This window comes from Folsomia candida, unplaced genomic scaffold (genome assembly GCF_002217175.1).
Source record: "Folsomia candida strain VU population unplaced genomic scaffold, ASM221717v1 Fcan01_Sc001, whole genome shotgun sequence".
Lineage (NCBI taxonomy): Eukaryota > Metazoa > Arthropoda > Collembola > Entomobryomorpha > Isotomidae > Folsomia > Folsomia candida.
Window position 1 is genome coordinate 13,649,793 of NW_019091193.1, and position 23,435 is coordinate 13,673,227.

The 23,435-nt window shown below is 37.2% G+C and overlaps 1 protein-coding gene across 1 annotated transcript; it reads right to left on the reverse strand.

Moving 5' to 3' along the window:
* Nucleotides 1-5: 5 nt before the first annotated feature.
* On the reverse strand, nucleotides 6-21,538 carry LOC110842753 (SCY1-like protein 2). Its single transcript, XM_022088558.2, has 26 exons — nucleotides 20,897-21,538; nucleotides 18,538-18,672; nucleotides 16,717-16,911; nucleotides 16,382-16,456; nucleotides 16,080-16,125; nucleotides 15,458-15,490; nucleotides 15,336-15,398; nucleotides 12,054-12,100; nucleotides 11,879-11,977; nucleotides 11,705-11,754; nucleotides 6,976-7,035; nucleotides 6,674-6,702; nucleotides 6,486-6,592; nucleotides 4,541-4,642; nucleotides 4,358-4,401; nucleotides 4,053-4,176; nucleotides 3,924-3,956; nucleotides 3,748-3,837; nucleotides 3,471-3,636; nucleotides 2,070-2,241; nucleotides 1,722-1,999; nucleotides 1,557-1,625; nucleotides 1,087-1,235; nucleotides 962-979; nucleotides 708-889; nucleotides 6-641 (listed from the first exon to the last, which is right to left on the reverse strand). The coding sequence occupies exons 1-26, from the start codon at nucleotides 21,083-21,085 to the stop codon at nucleotides 605-607; spliced, it is 2,592 nt and encodes an 863-aa protein (XP_021944250.1). The 5' UTR covers nucleotides 21,086-21,538; the 3' UTR covers nucleotides 6-604.
* Between the last annotated feature and the right edge of the window lie 1,897 nt (nucleotides 21,539-23,435).

Sequence of the window (23,435 nt, forward strand, 5' to 3'; positions counted from 1 at the left end):
TAAAGTAATTATTTTTGGCCAAGATTGCAATTTATTCATACCTTTATAATATGCATGACTCTGACTAAATGTCTATTTTTAATTACATACAGCTTTGTTACATTCGCCGTTGTAATTTATCATCTACAATTGTGATTAAATATTTCTCTGTTCTACTAAAATATCTGTTGTATTTTATAATAAGTTCCAATCTAAGTGTAACAGTTTGATAATAGTGTGTGTTTGATGATAGTACATATGTATTGTATGTAGGGATGTATAGATGAGCTCAATCTCTGTTGCGCGTGTCATTCAAGTTAAGCTTTGTAATACGGATATACGTGAGCTCTTCTCTTGTGTTAAGAGCGATAGACATTAATATTCTTTTTTTTGCCACAAGGAATTATTTTTTGTCTCTGCGAGTATACTGCAATGGAAATCAATCAGCATCAAACATAAACAGACTACAGTTTTTTTTAAGATTTGGCTTGACAATAATCCTCATAATCTTGCTAGGAAGTACATGTGTATTTATATAGAGTAGAATTTGAAACAGGATGATGATGATGATGATGTATCATTGGAATATGGACGCAGATCTGTTGCGTCCACGGGGGGTGTAGGATCATGAAGATTTGCTTCTGTCAACTAATGAGTTTGCACTGTAATTGGTCATTAAAATTTTAAACTCGAGTACATTTATTAGCATTACTTTTACCACTACTTACAAGCTCACTACCCCAGACCCCAATTGTTGAAGAATGCCCGTGGTGTTGCTGGGCTGACTGCTGTTGTGAACAGCGGAGGCGGATGAAGACAGCATGGAAGGTCTTCGAGACTTTAGACTCGACATGCTCCCAGATAATGAAAACGGAACAACATTTCCCGTCGTATTTGGCATTGACCCACCCTGATTAAATGGCATAAATATTTAAAACGCGTCAATGCGTGTGTAAATGTAATCACATACACATAGGCTTACCACAATGTTCCTTGTAAGCTATGAACAAGAAGATATGTACATATGCAATGCAATCACAGAATAAATTTGGCATTATGTTGCCAAAGACATGAGAGAAAATTTTTATTCAAAAAAGCTTTCAATACCGCTGGAGGAGACAAGTTGACACTGTTGCTTGAATTTTTCCTTTCCTGTGGCCCAATGGAAGAGTGTCGCCTTACTGGAAGTGGTTCACCAGGACTGGAAAGCGCAGAACTTGGGGCCAGGCGTATTTTCGGAGCCATAAGAGTGTTATCTGAAATAGATTTTTGGTGATTTTGGTGACTCTAAATAAGTAGTTAACCGCATTATCCGAACTTGTTTTTACACAAAGAAGGAAAGAAAGTTGAAAATCGATTATGAGAATCTCAAAGTTCGAGAGTATTATGAAATAGTCACTGTAGCTGACAAGTTTGAGCGCCGTGGGCAGTGTTGACAAATTTTGCAATTTTGCAAGCTATCATCATTGTTGTAGTGTATGGAATGTACCGGCTTCCGGTAGGTTACATACAAGATATAAAGCGATAACTGCGTACATAGATACATATGAACATCATACATTGAATTTGAATAGTACCTGAAAGTCTTCGTATGGGAAACTGACTTCCTTGCACCCGTAAGAAATTGGTTCCGTCTCCATATAATTCTGCTCAAAACACAACCAACGGATAGAGGTCTCAATGCATACAATAACCTTATTATTATGTAGCTCTATTTGCCATAATATACAAAATAAGTTTACCAGCACTGGAATTTTTTCTCATCATCATGTCTTCTGCAGAAGATGTCTTTCTTTGGCATGGGATTGTCGGACCAATGCTCAAAGTCGCCGTATTTTCAATGTGTACATTTGGCACAAACATTGGAGTCGTAAAGGGCCCAATGCTCATGTTATCAGAGGATCTCTGATGCCGTAGTCCTTTGTTGTTTGTCTTGGAGTAAGCGTATTCTTTCTGAGCTTGCCCATGACCACTATGCGTGACTATGTGATGATCCAATTTCAATTTGTTCCTTTGATTTCTATAAACATGTTCAAGCCATGAATTATCTAGTGACATTTCCATCTTGCTTGAACGATTTAATCATCAACCTGTCAATATGCTCCAGCATTTCTTGGAGGACTGCGAGAAGCATGCTGAATTGCTCCAAATGCAATCTCGGATTCACCGTCTGAGGAAGAAGACTTGGCATCACCCTCGTCGCCATAAGATTCACGCTCAGCCCGTACTTTTTGTTATCGCTGAGCATCAAGCGGTAAATGTCTAAAACGAAAGAAAGAGTGGAACTTGTTTGTGTGAACAAAAAATTTCAAGAATGCCAAAGTTTTGCAATTGAACAAAGAAAATATGAGCAACTCAAGAATAACTTTGCCAACTTTACCAACAACTTTAATTTAGGAAAAGACTGATGGCGAAAATGGTAGTAAAGTTTGTTGACAAACCACCTCTTTCTCTGTGCTTGTATCAGCATAGAAAATTAAAAAAAATGCATTTCATACTCGTAACGTATTTTAGGTGCATGTTGGATTAGTCGACAGTTCTTTTTATTTTTTTAAAGATGTGCATCTTTTATATATTTATGTATATATAGAATACTCATTTATTTATGTATTTATAGTCGCCTTTCTTTTTGATCTGTTACTACAATAATACGCACAATATTAAAAGTATTTACTTGAAAGTATTTACTCAATGCATGTTCAAGAGAAGTCACAAAACAGAGTGTAATTGTCAGGAAAATAAAGAAAGAAATGTGTCTCAGTCTCACTTTTAATGCCACCAATGGCAAGAACAAAGTACAAAGTACCCTGTTGGAAACTGAACCCCTTGACTTTCTCTTCGTAAATAGTTGCTTCCAATCTATAATTGTATCTAGCATAAAGTGGTGTCTTGCTATGAAGGAAAGTATATATGCCTCCTACGCCAGTTTACTTGTGGGCGTACTTTCTACCAGGAAAAACGGATTTGGGAGATTTGGAAACAACTTCTGCAAAGAAATGCAACACCACCAAGTTCATGTTCCTTTACTATTTTGAAACTTCCGAAACGGAAGGACCATGCGTATATTTTGATAGGAAACATGTCGTGTCAGATTAACTTTCTACATATGATGAAGAAAGTAGTTTAATGATGTTTTTCACTAGTCTCATATTTCCCATATACGAGTGCTATGTAGTAAATAAGCATTATTATGACTTTTGTGTTTTCGTATGATTATACTTTGTAAAGAGGTGTTTTCGAGTTTCGACTACTTATTCCCAAAAATAGACTTTGTTTTCTCCACCTGGTCGTAATATATATCCGAAAACATCTTGCTTCGTGGAATACAAATTTAACCAGCAGAGCAACTAGATCAAGGAAGCTAAAGAAGTTGTCACTTGAAATAAATATGTATCTTGGGTGGTTATATGCAAATGGAATGGGCTTAATTTATGAAGTTACATAGTTTGTTCAATTATTTAATCAGATTATAAAAAAAGTTAGTTAATTACCTGTCAATTTTCCGATAATGTCGGGATCTTGTCGGGATGTGGCATTTTCGCAAAGTATTGGAAGTACGTCTTCAATGATTGTAGACCGCTCTAATTTTGGAATTATTTTTTCTAAACACATGAGTATATTAACCAGGACTTTGAGATCCCCACAATACTTTTCGTACTAAAAACACAAGCAAAAGTTAGTTACATACATCGCAGTGCTGCCATAAAATGAGCCACATGCTAATTAATTATATACGAGATGTGAGGCGAGGGCGAGGAAAAAACTTACAATGCCTTTCAATCTGGGGAGAATTATCTTCCTAATAAATGTCTCGTCTAGATATTCAGCCACCAAAGATGCCGAGATGAGAGATGCGCTCTAAAAATATCATCATCGCATCCATACTTAATCTTCATCATGTCAATGACTTATTAAATTATTGAACAAAAAAGTGTATATCAAACCTGAACTTGGATTGTAGTAGATTCAAAAGCGTTCTGAAAGTGATGTATGCAAAGTAATGCAGCCAATATTTTTATCGAGTAAGTTAGTTACGTTGCGACAAGTTATAAAATATTCATTTATTTACAAACCTGAAGCATTGGCAAAATTTCATTGTTCAGAAGCTCGGGTTGTACATTTTTCTCAAGGATAATATGCAAATTCTCCAGCAAAGTTACCGACGCTTGAATAGATTTTGGTGAAGAAAATACGTGCCTACAGTAATTAGCAGTATTTCAGAAATAATGTCCACGATAAGCGACGTGTGCAACTTTCATCACGTCAATTATCTTTCAATCTGTGTGATTATGCATTCATGGTCACACAACTCCGCAGCAGCCACCAACTTTTGACGGAGAAGCAAGAATACCACAAGAAATTTGAAACGATCACTCACTTGAACGAGGGAAGGATGATGTTTTGAAACTCCTCTGCCGTACTCTGTTCAGAAAACAATGAAAGTACTTTGTCATAATACGTACATACCGTCATAGTAAAAAGCAAAGGGATGTGCTCATCAATTGCATGTACACATTTATGTAAGCATGTACTATATATTACTACGATCATCATAGCTGACCTGACTAATTAGCAGGAAAATTGGTTGAAGGGCAGCAGCCAGCACTTCTTGTGTCTTCATTTCATCTCTGAGCGTAGGCCAAACGTGTTGAAACCACAGTTTCTGGAATAGAATGCCAATTCCATCATCAGAGGCATAATAACACGAAGTGGGAGTGGGTCGTATAAGCACTACACAATTATTTGAATTAGGCCATAACATAAAGCGGAATGGTCTGTGCTCAACATAAATATAGCTCAGCAGCAGCATCGGTAAGAAGACGACGGCGAAGAAGTGAAGTATAAATGCCAAGTAATGCTGTGGTCGTGGCCAAGCATGTGAGAGTTGAGACTGACGACGACGTCTGTTCCGCTTTCTCCTTCCTTCCTTCCTTTCCTTTGTCCACTTGTTGGACTTGCTGGATGGATCGTGATGGTGGGAGAGAAAGTCATTCTTAAATTCGTCTGCTCAGCCAGCAGCAACTCAACACCACCACCACCGCCACTACAACCAACGGATGGAGAGGTGGAGGAGACCATTCACCAATATGGATCTCTGTATGTACGATTCTGGTCCTTTCTCCACAGAACACGCGTTGTTGGTTAAGTTGGGTGGCTGGGTCTTTATAATCGTCTTAGAATAGATTGCAGATGAAGTGGAAGGAGAAAAGCTGTCAATGTTCAACCTTCACACTCAATGGAACTCTATTGAGCGGCAGCAGTGGCCGTGGAGTCAACTTAACATTACTCTTATCTATTTAAGGGTCTCAAGCAGAGCTTTAAATTACCTAGCCGCCTCAACAACAAACGGCGTATAAGTAAACAGGCAGCTTCCCACTCACAACCCATTCACAAAATTATAAAGTATATGTTCGGGCCGCAACTCCTCCTTCACCTCATGCCGCCTCTTTCTTTTCATGCGATTCATCCCCAAACGATCTAGTGATCCGATTCTGTTGTTATATTCCATATAATTTGGTAAAACAGAGACGTTTCCATCATCTCTGTAATCCTTTACTTTCTTGCTTGAAAATTTAATACTCTAACGTTTTACTTGGAACCTCACTCTCCCGAATTAATACCAAGGTTATACGTATTACACATGCATACGTATTTCCATACATAAGTAGTACCCTACGTTGGCGGGCACGTGCTATTGTTGGGTCTTTGATCTGCAGTTTCGCGTTCTGAAGTTCTTTATGCAAAACGAGGAGGAGTTCTGCCCTAAAATATGTTTTGATGTTTGTGAAAACCCTGGAAAGTTTAATAAGCATTTAAGAATGGGTTGTATGATATGAGCCTGGACACATAGTTTTCATGGATAATATGTAGTTTTCCATGTGCATATTCAGGCATGACATCAACATGATCAACATCTACGGATTATCAGATCGATGAATGTTTTGAGGATCTTGAATGATGAATGGACGTCATCGCATAAGCTTTTCGCGAGTGGGTAAATACAATTTTGCATAAATAAATGTGTGTATAAATTTCACATCTTGTCTAACAAACTTGTTGTCGTATCAATGTGAAAATTTTTAGCTATGTACACTTGTATGTTAGTTTCTCCGTTTCCAACTTTGCCCCTATGTACTTATGTTCTCTGTAGATATATGTGTGCAGAGATAGAGTACGGTGAAATTCCACTGATCTGGGCTCTGCATTTCACATTGCCCCTAATCAGAATCTCTTATAAACCCCTGCCATATATCATACACATCATAGTTATATGCTCTTTAGGATGTCATTGGAAAGCCCCAATTTCGCCAGGGCTTCATTTGGAGCAAAACAAAAATTAGGGTCAGAAAGGTCCTTGAGCCAATAAATGCTCAAGAAACTTGGTCGGTCTCTTCAGCAGACGGAGTGTGCGAATTGTATGTGGGATTTGATTCTCAAGAAATCCATTGTGTATTTTATCTTGTGGCGACTACATACACAGTTTGCCAAGCAGTGCTGGTACTTACTTTTGGAATATAGGGCAACACATCGCTGAGTTGATGTCGATAAAAATGAGCTTTTTGTGACGGGTCTTTCATTGTAATTATATCAAGGTATTGAAGCGTGTAAATCGCTGAAATATGAAACAAACAGCGGTTTATTTCATAGAGAGCACACATTGAGAGAGAGAAAGACTTGGTCAAACATTTCATACCTGGGTCAGCAAAATATTTAATAAGTGCGCTGCGAAAGACAGAATCAAAATTGACTTATTATATTGCAGTTTTTTTTATAGAAATCAATATGTTTTTGTGTTTTTGGCTTTATGCACTTTTAATAACACTTTTATTAGCAATCATTGTGATTACTGATTGTGAAGGACACATGTATCTATGTATATCCGAAAAAGGACAGATTGGTGATTGGAAAGAAGGTCAATAATATCTCTACAATAAGTTGTTGGAAGTGGTGATGAATGAAGCTCTGTGGTGCAATAATAACATAAATTTGACTCACAGTAATTGACTTGTTGGTCTTTGTCTCGGTTCTTTGCACAGGAGACGTTGGACTGCCTCACTAGGAGTTTCAATAAGTCAATATTCAATGTATGTAGTAGTAGAAGTGTCTAGGTCTTTTCGCCTTGGATTTCTCGCCCGCTTTATTTCTTATGGGGAAAAAGACGGATAGGGCTTTTCGCCTAGGATTTCTCGCCAACTATATTTCTTATGGGGAAAAAGACGGATAGGGCTTTTCGCCTAGGATTTCTCGCCAACTATATTTCTTATGGGGAAAAACTTGGTTAGGGCTTCTCGCCACAAGGCCTTTATAGCATGGGTATGTATTGCAAGGATATGGTGTCTGCTTATAGTAACCAAAGTCTCAGATGTATTTTCATGTGTCGAAAAATATTGGCGGGACAACTCAAATTATCCCAAATATCTCAAAATGCCCCAATTGTCTCAATTTACCCCTCTATGCCATAAATTACCCCTGGTGTCTCAAATCACCCCAAATGACTAAAATTATCCCAAATCTCAAATTACCTAAACAACGTATTTCCTATGGGAAAAAATCTGTCAGATGGGTGTACATGGGTTGACAAGAAATGATGGCGGGACATTTGAGACTTTAGGTCTCAATTTATATTCTCCAAAATTATCCAAGTGTGTCAATTTACCCCCAAATGTCTCATGTTACCCCATTTTTCTCAATTTATTCAAGTATCCCAATTTATCCAAATACTTCAATTTACCCCAATTAAATATTTCAAAGCACCTCAAATATTCCAAAATACCCCGAGCCTTGTCTACGGCTCCGCCCAATGCCTCTTCCTTACAATACATTTCTTATGGGAGAACTTATTCCCATAGCGTTTAAGGATAGACACCTTTGTTATGAGACCAAGGTATATGTATGGTGTAGTAAGTCATCATGTAAGGGTATGCCAGTATTTGTTATGTCCCGTCCTATGCTTTACGTTTTATTATGTATAGAAAAGGTTGAAAAAGTGGAGTTCAACCTTTTTGTTGGTAGTAGTGTTGATACTAATAAGCAAGTTACGAGAAAAAGATTGAAAACAGGTAGAGTGAAACGTTTCTGAAGCTAGTGGTGATACTAATGATGACGCAATTTTTCATAAACGTTTGAAATAGTACTTATGAAGGTTTATCTACAAAAATATAGCGTTATTTGTGAAAATATGATATTCACGCATGAAAAAACTTATTGTTTTAAAACCATGAAAAATTATATATGAAAATTGTTTGCAGTAATGAGATGAAATAACAGATCAGAAGTATTTATAATTAGCATTTATTGTCAAAGATTTGTTAACTAATTCTTAAAATTGTGTGTTTATTTATTATGCGCCGTAAATTTGACTGAGTTCTTGTCTAATGTAAACCTTTCCCATTTATTTATTATCATAAGTAAAGTTGGGATATGTAGGTGAGGCAGTGCCTAAGTACACAGCACACAAACTTTTAGAAAAATTATCTCCCTTTAACTTTATTGCGTTAAAAACAAAACACTAAAACCACTTGATTTTTAAGCCGCATTAAAGGACAATGTTGTTGGTTTGCACAAGAATTAGAAGGTTTTTGATCTTTTATTTTGAGTAATTTGGAAAGTGTACAGTTGTTCATTTAGCATTGAGTAGGTTTCAACGTTTTCTTACTGGTAATCAAGCGTATGGATTATCATTTGGGAGACCTTCAGACGATCTTACGATATCAGTAAGTAATTTACGAGTCACAACCATTTCTCCATTCTTTGCCGCCTGCATAATAGACGCTATTACATTTTTCACATGTTCCCCAAACGAGGTGCAACTTTAGGCTCAAGTCAAGATTTGAGCCTAAAGTATGAGAGACTGAAGAAGTCTCTCATTTGCACCACGTTCCACTCATTCATATTTAATTATCATACTTTGCAATCAAATTTTTATTTTAATTAAACCTAACCCCCAAATTAATTAGGGTTGGACTGAGTGAGGTGGAAAATCAAATCAATTGATCATATGGAGGTAGATCTTTTGAGGCACCTCCCCATTTGCCAAAATGTGTACATATGTATACATATGTATGTGTACATATGTGTACATATGTATACATATGTATGTGTACATATGTGTACATATGTATACATATGTATGTGTACATATGTATACATATGTGTGTGCACATATGCATACATTGGTGCGTGTACACATGTGTGCATATGTAATTACATGTGTAAACATATGAATTTACCTCAAATCATAAAATCTTTTAGATGACTCAATAATTTCGGACCAGTATAAAAGAAGAGATTGCTGTTATCGTCAGACAGTTGACCTAGAGAGGTGATATCAAGATGGTTTACAAATGTAGTCGCTGCTCCAGACACTTCAATTCTGAACAGGCTTTAAGTACTCATAAAACTGGGTTTCACAAAGTGACGTTGTTTGATTCTGATGATGCTGAAACGAACCAGGATGACTCAGCGGACACATCAGAGTCCAACGAAACTAGCTCCGATGATGAACCCCAAGAAAAAAAAGAAAGACGATCTCGAGGTGGAAGAAGGAACAAGCTGTCAAATTGTAGTAGAGAAGGGGACAGTCGAGATTCAAGTTCAGACGCGTCTTCGGACGAAGAAGAGGGAGAAGATGATACAGAAAGTCAGGCAAGTGGATATACATATGTACATATGTATACATATGTACACATATGTACACATACATATGTATACATATGTACACATTTTGGCAAATGGGGAGGTGCCTCAAAAGATCTACCTCCATATGATCAATTGATTTGATTTTCCACCTCACTCAGTCCAACCCTAATTAATTTGGGGGTTAGGTTTAATTAAAATAAAAATTTGATTGCAAAGTATGATAATTAAATATGAATGAGTGGAACGTGGTGCAAATGAGAGACTTCTTCAGTCTCTCATACTTTAGGCTCAAATCTTGACTTGAGCCTAAAGTTGCACCTCGTTTGGGGAACATGTGAAAAATGTAATAGCGTCTATTATGCAGGCGGCAAAGAATGGAGAAATGGTTGTGACTCGTAAATTACTTACTGATATCGTAAGATCGTCTGAAGGTCTCCCAAATGATAATCCATACGCTTGATTACCAGTAAGAAAACGTTGAAACCTACTCAATGCTAAATGAACAACTGTACACTTTCCAAATTACTCAAAATAAAAGATCAAAAACCTTCTAATTCTTGTGCAAACCAACAACATTGTCCTTTAATGCGGCTTAAAAATCAAGTGGTTTTAGTGTTTTGTTTTTAACGCAATAAAGTTAAAGGGAGATAATTTTTCTAAAAGTTTGTGTGCTGTGTACTTAGGCACTGCCTCACCTACATATCCCAACTTTACTTATGATAATAAATAAATGGGAAAGGTTTACATTAGACAAGAACTCAGTCAAATTTACGGCGCATAATAAATAAACACACAATTTTAAGAATTAGTTAACAAATCTTTGACAATAAATGCTAATTATAAATACTTCTGATCTGTTATTTCATCTCATTACTGCAAACAATTTTCATATATAATTTTTCATGGTTTTAAAACAATAAGTTTTTTCATGCGTGAATATCATATTTTCACAAATAACGCTATATTTTTGTAGATAAACCTTCATAAGTACTATTTCAAACGTTTATGAAAAATTGCGTCATCATTAGTATCACCACTAGCTTCAGAAACGTTTCACTCTACCTGTTTTCAATCTTTTTCTCGTAACTTGCTTATTAGTATCAACACTACTACCAACAAAAAGGTTGAACTCCACTTTTTCAACCTTTTCTATACATAATAAAACGTAAAGCATAGGACGGGACATAACAAATACTGGCATACCCTTACATGATGACTTACTACACCATACATATACCTTGGTCTCATAACAAAGGTGTCTATCCTTAAACGCTATGGGAATAAGTTCTCCCATAAGAAATGTATTGTAAGGAAGAGGCATTGGGCGGAGCCGTAGACAAGGCTCGGGGTATTTTGGAATATTTGAGGTGCTTTGAAATATTTAATTGGGGTAAATTGAAGTATTTGGATAAATTGGGATACTTGAATAAATTGAGAAAAATGGGGTAACATGAGACATTTGGGGGTAAATTGACACACTTGGATAATTTTGGAGAATATAAATTGAGACCTAAAGTCTCAAATGTCCCGCCATCATTTCTTGTCAACCCATGTACACCCATCTGACAGATTTTTTCCCATAGGAAATACGTTGTTTAGGTAATTTGAGATTTGGGATAATTTTAGTCATTTGGGGTGATTTGAGACACCAGGGGTAATTTATGGCATAGAGGGGTAAATTGAGACAATTGGGGCATTTTGAGATATTTGGGATAATTTGAGTTGTCCCGCCAATATTTTTCGACACATGAAAATACATCTGAGACTTTGGTTACTATAAGCAGACACCATATCCTTGCAATACATACCCATGCTATAAAGGCCTTGTGGCGAGAAGCCCTAACCAAGTTTTTCCCCATAAGAAATATAGTTGGCGAGAAATCCTAGGCGAAAAGCCCTATCCGTCTTTTTCCCCATAAGAAATATAGTTGGCGAGAAATCCTAGGCGAAAAGCCCTATCCGTCTTTTTCCCCATAAGAAATAAAGCGGGCGAGAAATCCAAGGCGAAAAGACCTAGACACTTCTACTACTTATGTACAAATGCGACTGCATAATGTGTAATAGAACAATATGTAGTCAAACATACTGTAAACCAAGAGGGACTTTTGGGAGGAAGTCGGCAACCAGAGAGTCCAACTAGAACAATACAGGAGAAAGTAGTAAGCGAAGTGTGTGTGGATCCGACAATATGCAGGATGACAGATAGATAACTAACTAAACAATTTGTTCTTCCAGTCTTGGCCAACAATAATGCACTTACCATTTCCACTTGTTTGAGGTACTGCGAGCTTGAATGATTAGATTGAATCAGAGGTTTTCCGCCGTTGAATATGGCTGTAATAACCATTCCCAGGCTGAACTGCTCAAATTCATGTGCAAACATGTAATTTATATTCCCTTAATTCCTATCAAATAATTCATGTAAATGCACTAACCATATCAGACATGATAGAACACATTGAAGTCTGTTGGACTTCAGGAGCTAAAATTTACCACAAAGTACATCAAAGTTTGGTGGTTCATCAGATATCAGACTTCCAAACTGACGGGTTTCAAGTCATTTTTATTGTGTTTGCTAGCAGAATGTCATGAATACATGTGTATTGTACCAAGGAACACATCAGCTACATAGGTAATCGTATTCGGACCATTCGGAATACATTTTTATATTATTATTTTTGTGAATTGTCCATAAACATTGCAATTTCAGAAAACTACTTGTAAAGATAAGTACTGTCCAAGGCATGATTTTCGGCTAAATTGAAACGGCTGCAGCAAGTCTTGCCAAAATCACCTTTCTTAGATTTTTACTCTAAATTTAGTTTATAATATTAACTAGCTCTGAGCGTAAAAGCTAAGAAAGGTGATTTTGGCAAAGACCGCTACGGCGGCACAAAGTCAGGTCGGATTTTGACTTTTTAGGATAAAAAATAATTAAAAAATAAATTTTACAAATGTTTCGTTGTCGTGAACAACCTATTTTCACTTAAGTTCTATCCCCCTCCTTAGACTACTTCGAATAGCCCGAGCCTATGTAACTATGTCCGTCTGTCCTTCGGCAAATTGATAAGTAGGTCTGGTAAAACTTATCTGATTGACTTGTAATTTTGTATGCACTTAATATATCTCAATAACGAATTCAGTTAGGATATTAACCCTATAGAACCTTATAGTTTTGCTAAAAAGAAATAGAAGAGGAATTTGATAAATTGGTTATCAAATTCCTCCTCCAATTTGCAAGAATTTAAAAATGATCTTGCAAGAAAGTCAATTTATGGATATTTTTCCAAGGTCTAAATGGTTTACCCACATTGATTTTTGAAATTAGTCGAAAAACATATAGGGTCATAACCTTCTCTAAAATTTTGTCAGATGACCCAACTAAGGGTAACTTCCCTACTTGCCAACAGATATTGATGCCTTTTTGACATGCGGTAGTATCACATGAGTTGTACTAAAACAATCAAGTTGCATGACTCAATGATCACACCCGCCACACCCACTCAAAGACTCTTTGACAAAGAGCCAAAAAATGAAAAAAACCCATATTTTCACTCGTTCAATCAACAAACAAACCCTCGCCAAAAATCCAGTTTTTCTCGGATTTTGAAAATTTTGCACCATTGTACTTCCAGACAGTTGTTCTCTTTATGCAATCTAAAACTCAACTTTATGAAATGTTAATTTTTTCGAAGCCATTTATCCCTGGTCATGGAATTTTTGAAAGTATAAATATTTTTTGATGTAGGATATTTTAAAACAACTATATGGGACTATATATAATGGTACAAGAATTTTCAATTACTTATTGCGATCGTTTTGTCCGTCCGTCCGTCAGCAGGATATCTCCAGAAAGAGTCAACATAATCCCCGTTTTGCTCCTAGACCTCATGACTTTGAGGAGAGGTCAAGGGTCAAATACGGTAATTGTCAGATACAGTGACATTTTAAAGGAAATTTGGAGCGTTCTGACGCTTCTTTTTTATGTTCGTTTGTAAGGGTTTATTTTGTTTTATTTCCCAAAAACAAAATAGCCTTTCAGAAAGTTTTCTAAGGAATTGGGACTATTAATATTGGCAGAAATTCGTACTAACTAATATTATCGTATAATAATCGTCAGAAATGTTCCTATAATCCAGCATGTAAAATATCAGCTTTTTCGACTAATTTCAAAAAACCAGTATGGGTCACCCTCTCACAAAAATATTCATAAACCTTACTTTATTTTCTTTAAACTAGCCTCGATACCGAATTTCATCTGCTTCTACCAATTTCCAAACCCAGTGGGGGTCACCTTGTTGGGTCCCCTGGCATAAAAATCTTACAATTTACAAATTTCTTCTTTGTTATCTGATCTGCCCCAGCAGCTTCATGCAAATTTAAGCCTTCTGTGTCCATTTTCGAAAATATGTGGGGTCGCCAATTTGGTCGATTACATTGTATTTTCACGTTAGTACACAAATGTCCCGAATTTTAGCCGTCTCAACCATTTCAAATATACTGAACCAACAACTCACCGGATTTGAATACTCGACCGATGAGTCAATCAAATTCACATGTATAAAGTACGAAATCAATTTGAAATTTTTTAATCTAAATTAAGTTTCAATGATGGTCAACAGGACCTAAATAGAGTCACGGGTCTCCCTGATAACAGACTTGAGCCATATTCTATCTAACTCAATTCCTAATTTTAAACATAGTGCAAAAAATTTCAAGTCAATCGGTTAAGTTTTACGGGACTTACAATTAATTTACAGACAGACGGACTTGCATGGTTACATAAGCCTACACTCGGGAAATAAGTTCATTAAATTCTGAACCATATCACAAAATAGTTGCCAATGACGTATATTTTATCAATTAAAAAAATAAAATTCTTGAGCCAGGCCGAAAAACCAGCCTTGGAGAGTACTTTCCACTTGGAGAGTCGTCTCACGTTTCATAAGCAAATATATATGGAAATAAACGGCTTAATTTATCATGAGTAATAAAATCAATAAAAAAACTTTCATGAAATGATTCCTCGCGAGTTTAATTTTGTTTTTGTTTCAGCTGAGGCTAGGAATTTATGAAGCGATAGCGACTACATACCACAGTACTTACGTACATACATCGTAATCAGATACCCAATTTATTTCTCTAGATATCTGCGGAATTTTCCAAGTCTCTAAATCGATCGGTATAAGATTGTTATTGAAAGTATAGGGAGCCCAACATTAAAATAATTTCCAGACTTTTGTCTAATTTTTGTACAAACTTGATCCAAACTTTTTTTCTAACTAACTACACGAAACTTCAATTAATGTTCAATTTGGCAGCGTTGTAGATATGGCTTCTTGAAACAAAGGAATAAAATGAGGCATATTATTTGTTATATGAACTGTAATTGAGTTTTTTTGACAAAAATATGCTTTCTTTATTTGTCAAACTAGCGTTTCGTAACTCAATCTCGCCCCCTTCAAAAAAGTAAATGCAATGCAGAGGCAGCTGCTCTCACTGCGGTTGGCAGGGCTGGAAACTTTCTCCGTCGTTGTCCTCCCATTCCCAGTGATAACTTTTGTTTGTGCCGTAAATATGCCATACGAGTACAGCCTGATTTATAAATACATGGGGGCCTGATGCCATATTTTTCGCAATATTCTGCTTATCTACTAGAGTATCTTTGCCTAAATACTGATATAGTACGAACGCATATACATAGATAGACCACCAACCTGTATAGTCCAAGTTGACCTGACCGATCTTTGGAATTTTGCTCGTCCATGGTATTACCGGAACTGTTATTATTATTTGTTTATTATTAATTATTATTACTATTATTAACAAATATTTTTACCTCCTTCCATTCCATCCAAGTCGTTTGCTCTATCTATAAAATTATCCAAGGGTAAAATGTTTTTATTACATTCCACGTTTCCGAAAATACTTTTCGAAACTATGTCTTCGGGATAAAGTAGCTCAAACCTGCCCATGTATTTAATAACAGTAATAATAAACGCAAAAAGGTCAAAAAATGAGCATTTTTTGCATATTTAATAATATGTACGAGCATAACTGAATATGAGCGTTTCATAATTTGTGTCTTTACACTCGCATGAGTGAGTAAATACAAATATGTACATATTGCAGTTTTTAATATCCAATCTCCTGCCTGCCTGCATACGCCATAAGGGAATTTGAATGTCAAACAAAATGTTTTCTGCATGCTAGTCGTCACGGAACAATGAAACGGGTGTATGAAATTGAAGGTTAAATTAAATTTGGAGCAAGTTGGGGCAGAACAAATCAATTTCAACTGAGTGAATGAAATACATGAAATTGAACTGGGAGTGAATTGAATAGAGAAAGCGAGGACATTTCGTACACGAGCAGATTGAGCGGAACTCAACAGTTGTTTAGCATTTATGTGCATGTAGGTCTTCTTCTACACAAGCAAAAATAGAAAAAAATAAAAGTACCAATGAATTCCAACCCGGCGAGTTTCCAAGTGCCTCGTTTTGTAACCTAAACAAAATTAGTTTTAATTTAACTTCAAACTAATCAAATGTATTCGTCCTACACAATTTTTGCAGAGTTTTCTACAGAAAATCTACAGGGTTAGAGAATGTAGTACACAATTTCTGAAATCATCAGGTTTACTTGTTAATAAGTTACATATGTATTTGAATGTACATATGTACGCCTAGTTGAATTAAAGCGATTGCCTTGGTACATGTACATACTTAGGTCTCTGAATACGTAGGTAGGCGCGTATACTTACAAGAATATTTGTTGGTGTGATATTCCTGTGTATGATTCTTCCCGAGTAATGAAGAAATTGAAGGGCTTCGATAATCTAAAGGAGGTGCAAATTACGTGTTAGCAATAGTAATCAGGATTTGAGGGAATTTGAAGCTCGGGAAATTCGAGCCTGGTATCATTCGACATTTGGCCTTGGAAAGTATTAATTAGTTCTTCATGATACCAACAAGTTGAATGACTACAAGCACTGACTGCTCCATTAGCTTGTTGATGGAGCAGAAAGTTGCCCGGAACTACCGAAACTACACATGTACATATGTACATACTCCTTCTGGCTGGATAGATTTTACTTGCCTGAAGGATCCCATATCGAAGTTCGACATCTAAGAAGACTGGATGAAGGTCAACACCACCCGATTTCTCATTAACATCGCACGAGTTAGTCATGGATTGGTGGGGGGAAGCTGCTAACATACTCGCAAGGCTCGAGTAGATGGGCTCTGCAGCAAATGCAAGTGTGTCTGGCCCTTCCTCAAGCGGATACACCGTCTGAATTAGTGATAAAAAAGAGAAAGCACATATATACACATTTAACATACAGAATTGGTTTGATAGGACGACGCTCAACTGCACGTATCTATTAGCTTAATTAATCTTTTTCCTTTCCCTCCGCCCGTGTATAGGTAGATGTACATGTGGACTTATGTAACCAAGAAGAGGAAAGTCTCTCGGAGAAAGTAAGAGAAAGGGAAAAAGTTAATTTGGTACCTTTAGCTTTTCATTCTCGTAGGTTTCAAGCACGACGTTAAGCGTTGGTACTAAGATGCTCTCGTAGAGATGATATTTCGATACATACTGAAATTATGGGCATGTCTAATATGCTAAATCCTGTTTTAAAGTGTGAATGGGAGCGGTTCCAAAATCTTCCAAATACCCGACCGAATTTCGACCTTGCTAAATTGGTTAAAAAATAATGTGGCATCGGTATTAAAGACGTCGTCGACCAACACGAGCAAGGTGGAGAAAGCCCCTCTCGACTCGGGGGACCATTGCTCGGGCTAGAAATTTAACAGGCGGTTGCAATTCCTGCAAGTATGGTTTGGTTTAGCGATGTGGCACTGGATGTCCAGCATTGTAACTAAGACCCGCTTTTTGATAGCCATGCGGGAGTAGGGAAGATTATGACAAATTATGAGTAACCAACCTAAATCCATCTCCAGAAACTTTTAGAAACTTCTTAAATCTTAGGGTTGCCGTTTTTATCCGACATTATCCTATCCGATCGGATAGGATAGGATGACGGATATCCGACACTTGGTATAACATGCATCCTATCCGAGGGTCGGATAGGATAATTATCCTATCCGAAACTCGGATAGGATACATGTTATAACAAGTGTCGGATAATTTCGGATTATCCGATCGGATAGGATAGGATAGGATCGGCAACCCTATTAAATCTACTGGTTAACTTTTAAATTATTAAATTAAAGTTTACCCTCTAAAGCTCGAATAAATTGCTTTTACATACCACACCCATGTATTCCGATAAAGCCTCCTCAAATTCTAACTTTTAGATATTGTTATGTATTTTAGCTACAAGACAACAGGGCCATCGTTGAGTGGGCCTTTTTTATCCATGTCAAAACAACTAGAAAATTCCAAAGTGGTGATGCAATTGGGGAAATGATACAAACGGAGAAAGTAATTTAGAGATGCGAGTGGAAGAAGCAGAATAAGAGGTAGCAGTGGCCAAATTTTAAGGTATGGACCACTACGTACAACTTTGCTACTCAAATTTCTAGAGATATTTTAAGCCTCTGATAATTTGAGTTATCACGATCGTGAATTTTAACAACCTGGAATTTATAAGGAGTCCGAGGCGGGAGAAAGTTATTTGCAAAAAAAAATAATAATCCGGTTTCTCTCGCAAAAGTGGCTTGAAAAAGAATAGGTCATGGTCCGAAGGGACCCAAAATTATCTAGTCAACTAATTTAATTGTAAGGTAACAGAGGAGAAGAAGATTTCTGAAGGGAGTGCCTGACGTCTCGTACCAAAAATACTTTACCATTCCATGTAATATGCAATAAGCATACCTAGAAATGTTGTGTTGTTTCTAATAAATCTTGAAAATAAAGTTTTAATATGCACAAAATGTAATCGTAAAATCAAACCTGAATTAGACTTCTGTGACGAAATCTCTCCAATTGCCTGACCGATGAGCGCAACATTTCCGCAATGGTCTCCTTCCTTCGGGGCTTGTGCAACTTTTCGGCCGATTTCTTCTCAAACACAAATATTGAGACTTCCTGAAAAGTGATAATAATAATTTAATCGTACCCGTCATTTCTTATTTTCATTCATTAAAAATAGCTCCAAAATATCATGAAATTTTATTTTCAGACTGTTGAAACTCAATTTAGTTTTAAGTAGTTATGCAAGTTTTGCATATTACTCATGAATTGACAGCTTGTCTGTCTCTCTCTCTATCCCCATGTCGAAATATGACTTTATTATTTGCTAAACGAAACACCTCAAGCCAGATACGACATATTGTTAAAGAGTTATTAAAGAGAGTTTCTTGTTGGAGAGGAATCAAGTCTGTTTCTAATTTATTCCCAGCGCCACAAAATGCTGCGGGTGAAATTGCTAATTTGGGTTTGTTGCAAATGAACAACGTCAAAATTTGCATAAGAGAAAGTGAGATGATAGGATCACATGAATAGCAACTTGAGTAACAAGGTCTCCTTGTGCACAGTTCAGGACTTTTGACAGACGACATGGATGGCTGACGGGTGGGTGGTGAGTTGAAATTGCGTAAACACTTTCGGGTCAGACATGAATATATCCTTGCATGGAGTGTGGGTTTTATTAAATATTAAATTTGCATTTTATCAAGGACATGCAGCATGAGGGGAAAGTCTTGTCGCATGTCTGTTACTTTTCATGACAGTCAAATAAATAGGTAAACGACGACGACGACGGAAGTAACAGGTGCCAGGAGGGAAATTCAGATTGATGGCCATATTATTGTTTAATAATGCGATCAATCAGGACTGCCAAGAAATAACGCCGCTACTGCTACCAAATCTGCTGCATAAAATATGATATCTAAACAAGTCGTCGCAGCCGCAAACCTTGGCGTGAACTTCTTGCCAGTATACTTTACAATAAGCATTTCTATGTAGTTTAATCGCCGTGTACTTATTACTCATTACGTAAAAATCATTATTTATTGAGAAAATTACAGTTTAACACTGATGGCTGGAGGATATGTGCAATGGAGAGGATTTTCAATTAATTTGGGCCAAGTAGGCTTTTCCCATTGTTAAATAATTGATTGGAATTGACATGGTGTGAATGAAAGGGGTGGCAGCTGTGGAATGAGTTGTGAATCAGACAACTTTGGAAAAGAAAGTAACTCCTGCCTTTGATCCGAATTGGCGAACAAGTGGAGAGGACGACACGAAAAAGTGACTCTTCCTTCCCAACACAAAGGAGAAAGAATAAGAAAAGATGTTGACTTTGCAATGTTTAGTTCGCGTCCATTAAAGTTCTTTTTAAAGCGTACAAGAGAAATGAGACATTATAATCCTATCATGCGTTGTCGCTTCCAATAGCGAACCGAGTGCAGAGAAGGAAAGTGACAGCAAAGATTAGAGGTGGACGCCCAAATGGTAGAAACGAATGGTCTACCAAACACTCGGAACATGTGTATCCACATGCAGCAAAAGTATCGTACAAGGGTGGTTTGGGTTAAACTTGAATTATTAATGGTAAACCAAACGAAGCATGTCAACTTCAATTTTCACTATGAAAATCGATTCCAACGGTTTTGTATGAAAGTCTCTTTTTTTAAAAAAAGTTCAAGGAGCAGAACTCTCCTGAGAATGGACACATCACCTGCGAGTCAAATTGAGAATTCCGCAATAATGCATCAAATATGATATGATACGAAGGTATGTATTGTACGTACGTACGTACGTAAATGTAATATTTATATCCATTTCCTTTCTTCCCTCTGTCTCGTTATTCTCATGGTTGATGGAGTAGAAAGTAAATATAGTAGCACATTCCAAATTGAGACTCATTTTCTCTTCATCACTCAACTCAAAAATCTCATTTTGAAAAGTTCAACAAAGTTGAAGAAATCCATTAAGTTTCTAATGGGAGTTTTTTTGTACCTACTTAATTGGCAATTAATGTTTATGTGAATGTTGAAATTATTTATTTTGTAAGCTAATTCTTATATTCAATTAAAACTTTGTTGAATGTAAACTTTTCATGTGATGAGCAAGTTTAGTTCGTAATCGACTTCTTGGAATAATAAAGTACAACAATAAACAATTTGTCAATACAACCCTTCATTTCAGTTTATATTGCACAATAAAAATCCAATTAATTTGTATGCACTATTCATGCGGGGAAAATAGCTTGTACTACTCAAGTTTAAGCGGTGTGTTCGTGTGTGGTTAGGATGCATGAATTAATTTACATGTGACAGAATGAGAGCATGGAAATTGTCATACGTACCTTCCCATCACACTTTCTCCATCCGTCATACACTTTCCAAATGTTTTCCGGTCCTGCGGTTCCAAGTAGTTTCCCGACTTCGAGGAACTGGCCCAACTGATTATTTTCAAGTACGGGATTAGAGGAGACTGGGCTGTGAGGATGACAGTGTGGTTGATAAAAATTGTGATGCTTGTTAAACTTGAACATTACGACGACAATGGGATCGTGTACGTGTAGCACTTGGTCCTACGTCTCGTATCGGCTAATAATCATGGATTTTGGCACTAAAAGGAGGACGAGGACATGATATCGCTCGTCCCTTGTCAGTTTGTGTGTGTGTGTTTCGGGAAGTTTGGAGGCGAGCGGAGGACTGGAGCCAGGAATGGATTGTGTGAAGTGAAAGCAAGCAACCTGATGAATCCTACCACCTGTAGGATTACTTTGCTCCCAGGATTAGACTTTCTCTCTCTCTCTCTCGTTCTCTGTTTGTTCTGCCTCCAACTCTGACGGGGGTGACGCTTGCGTTTGCGTATATCCTTGGCCAAATCTGGGACGATTTCTTACCTGCTCACTTGATATTTCTATATTCTATATTTGGGGATGAGATCTTGATCGATATTTTTAGTAAAATATGTTTCCACTCCTTTTAGCCTCCTCCATGGAGCGGTGGTGGGCAGTGAGTGAGTAAACGAGCCAGTGTGAGTGTTAAACAGCGGGGGAAGTTGTTGGAGCCAGCAGAAGCAGCACCACCACCACCACCAGTGCTTTCACTGGGAGAAAGGCAGCAGCTCCACCACCACGCACAACATCCTCCTCACTTTCTCTCGCTCTCTGTCCCCGGATCTCATCTTCCTTGATTCATGATCAACAAGCTGCACCACCACCACCGCCAACCATCTCCCGTTCTCTTCTCCAGGAACGTCTACCTCCCATGTCGTCAGAGCCCGTGTCGTCAGAACCCACAACCAGAACCAGAATCGGATGACACTTTTTTTATTCATAACCAGAGCAGGGGATACAGGATAGAGGGACAAGGACGTGAAATGGCTGGGGTGAAAATAGAAAGCACAGGTTTATGGCAGAACATAATGTGTGCGTGTAGCATACTTTTTTGTCTCGTTTCAGGATATCTCCGTTCAGCATATTATTCCCCTCTCATCCTCAGTGTGTGATGATCAACATCCCAAGCAAAGTTTGGGCTGGAAATAGAGAAAAGAGAGAGAGCGAGGTAGTTGCGAAAACCTGGCTGTGTTGCTTCTACTGCTCTCGCAACTATCTGAGCAAACAAGTGTGGGCAACCAAGCCAAACAACGTAAAACCGACCGACCAACAACGGAGGACACATTGTGTATAACGGACCATACAGCAGTCGTCAAAAAGATTGGATGATAACCATTCAGCATAACGATGTCAGATGTCATATCTCTCAGACAGAGGCAGTGAAAGCAGCGTTGGGTGGGAGCCCAGACAATGCAGTAGGCTTCGTTTTTGGATTTCCCAGGGACTGTTGAATGTATTCATGTACTTTGTATTTATGTGATTGTGTGTGAACCACAAGGATCTATAAGTAACAGCGCCATGAATTTCTCATGACTTTATGAATAAGTGATGGTCGCTTTCACTGTGGTCGGCCCTTCAGCTCAATCACGTATCAGATTGAGCAAATTAAGTCACACAAATTACATGATTCGTATGTTGATCCATTATGGTCGTGTGGTGGAATGATTTATCGCCCTCATTTGTAAGCAGTGCCAAGTTCAGAGGTGGTGGACTAATCCCATTAAGGCAAAGTTAAAATTAATCGCCCCTCTCTGCTAGGCATCCTCTATGACATTTGTAATTGAAAATAATAGCAAAACTACAGAGTGAGGCATTAAAGGAAGGACGGTTGCGTGCCGACTAATTGCAGTTATTATGCTGAATGATTATACGCTTGGTTAAAAAAATATTGCTGGGGGACAGGTGGTCACAGTAATCGGAATTCATAAGTGGCTTACTTTAATTAAGTTGGTGAATTTATGTTGTATTTCAAACATTAATTGCCACATGCGGAAAAAAAACATTTGTATTCCACTCAAATTATATGTATACATCAGTGGTTATTACTCAATATCCATTGTGTGTATAACACATTTTGATTTCCTGATCAATGAACTATTTATTTAATAATTATGTAGTAACAAGCATATTAAATATTAAATACTACTCAAAAAGCATATCGAATATTATGCACAACTGTCTTTTAAGACGTACGTGTATGCATTTTCGTTTAGGTAGCACAATTTGCTTGACATATGGAGAGTTAAGAACGCTACCTGCCTATGATTTATGAGCAAACTTCCGTCTATGCATCAAGTCATGGTTTAGATCAAATGGTTGCATATGTATGTATGCATTTCATCCTTCATTTTCATGCATAAATGTAGAAATTTGGCACAACTAGCAGTTTTTTAATACATTTAGTAACTAGAAAGATGTACATAAAGTGACTCAAAATTAAAAATGACTCAAACCATTGTGGACCAAGATATCATAATACTCTTACTCTTAATATTTG

Bases quoted from the DNA above. Each gene is read 5' to 3' on its own strand.
- LOC110842753 (XM_022088558.2), bottom strand. From the start codon at position 21,085: ATGTTCAAGTTTAACAAGCATCACAATTTTTATCAACCACACTGTCAT. The intron at 16,457-16,716 runs GCAAGTAAAATC...CACCTCCTTTAG, and splicing joins TTCGATATGGGATCCTTCAG to ATTATCGAAGCCCTTCAATT. The intron at 1,626-1,721 runs GTAAACTTATTT...TGTTTTGAGCAG, and splicing joins GAGAAAAAATTCCAGTGCTG to AATTATATGGAGACGGAACC.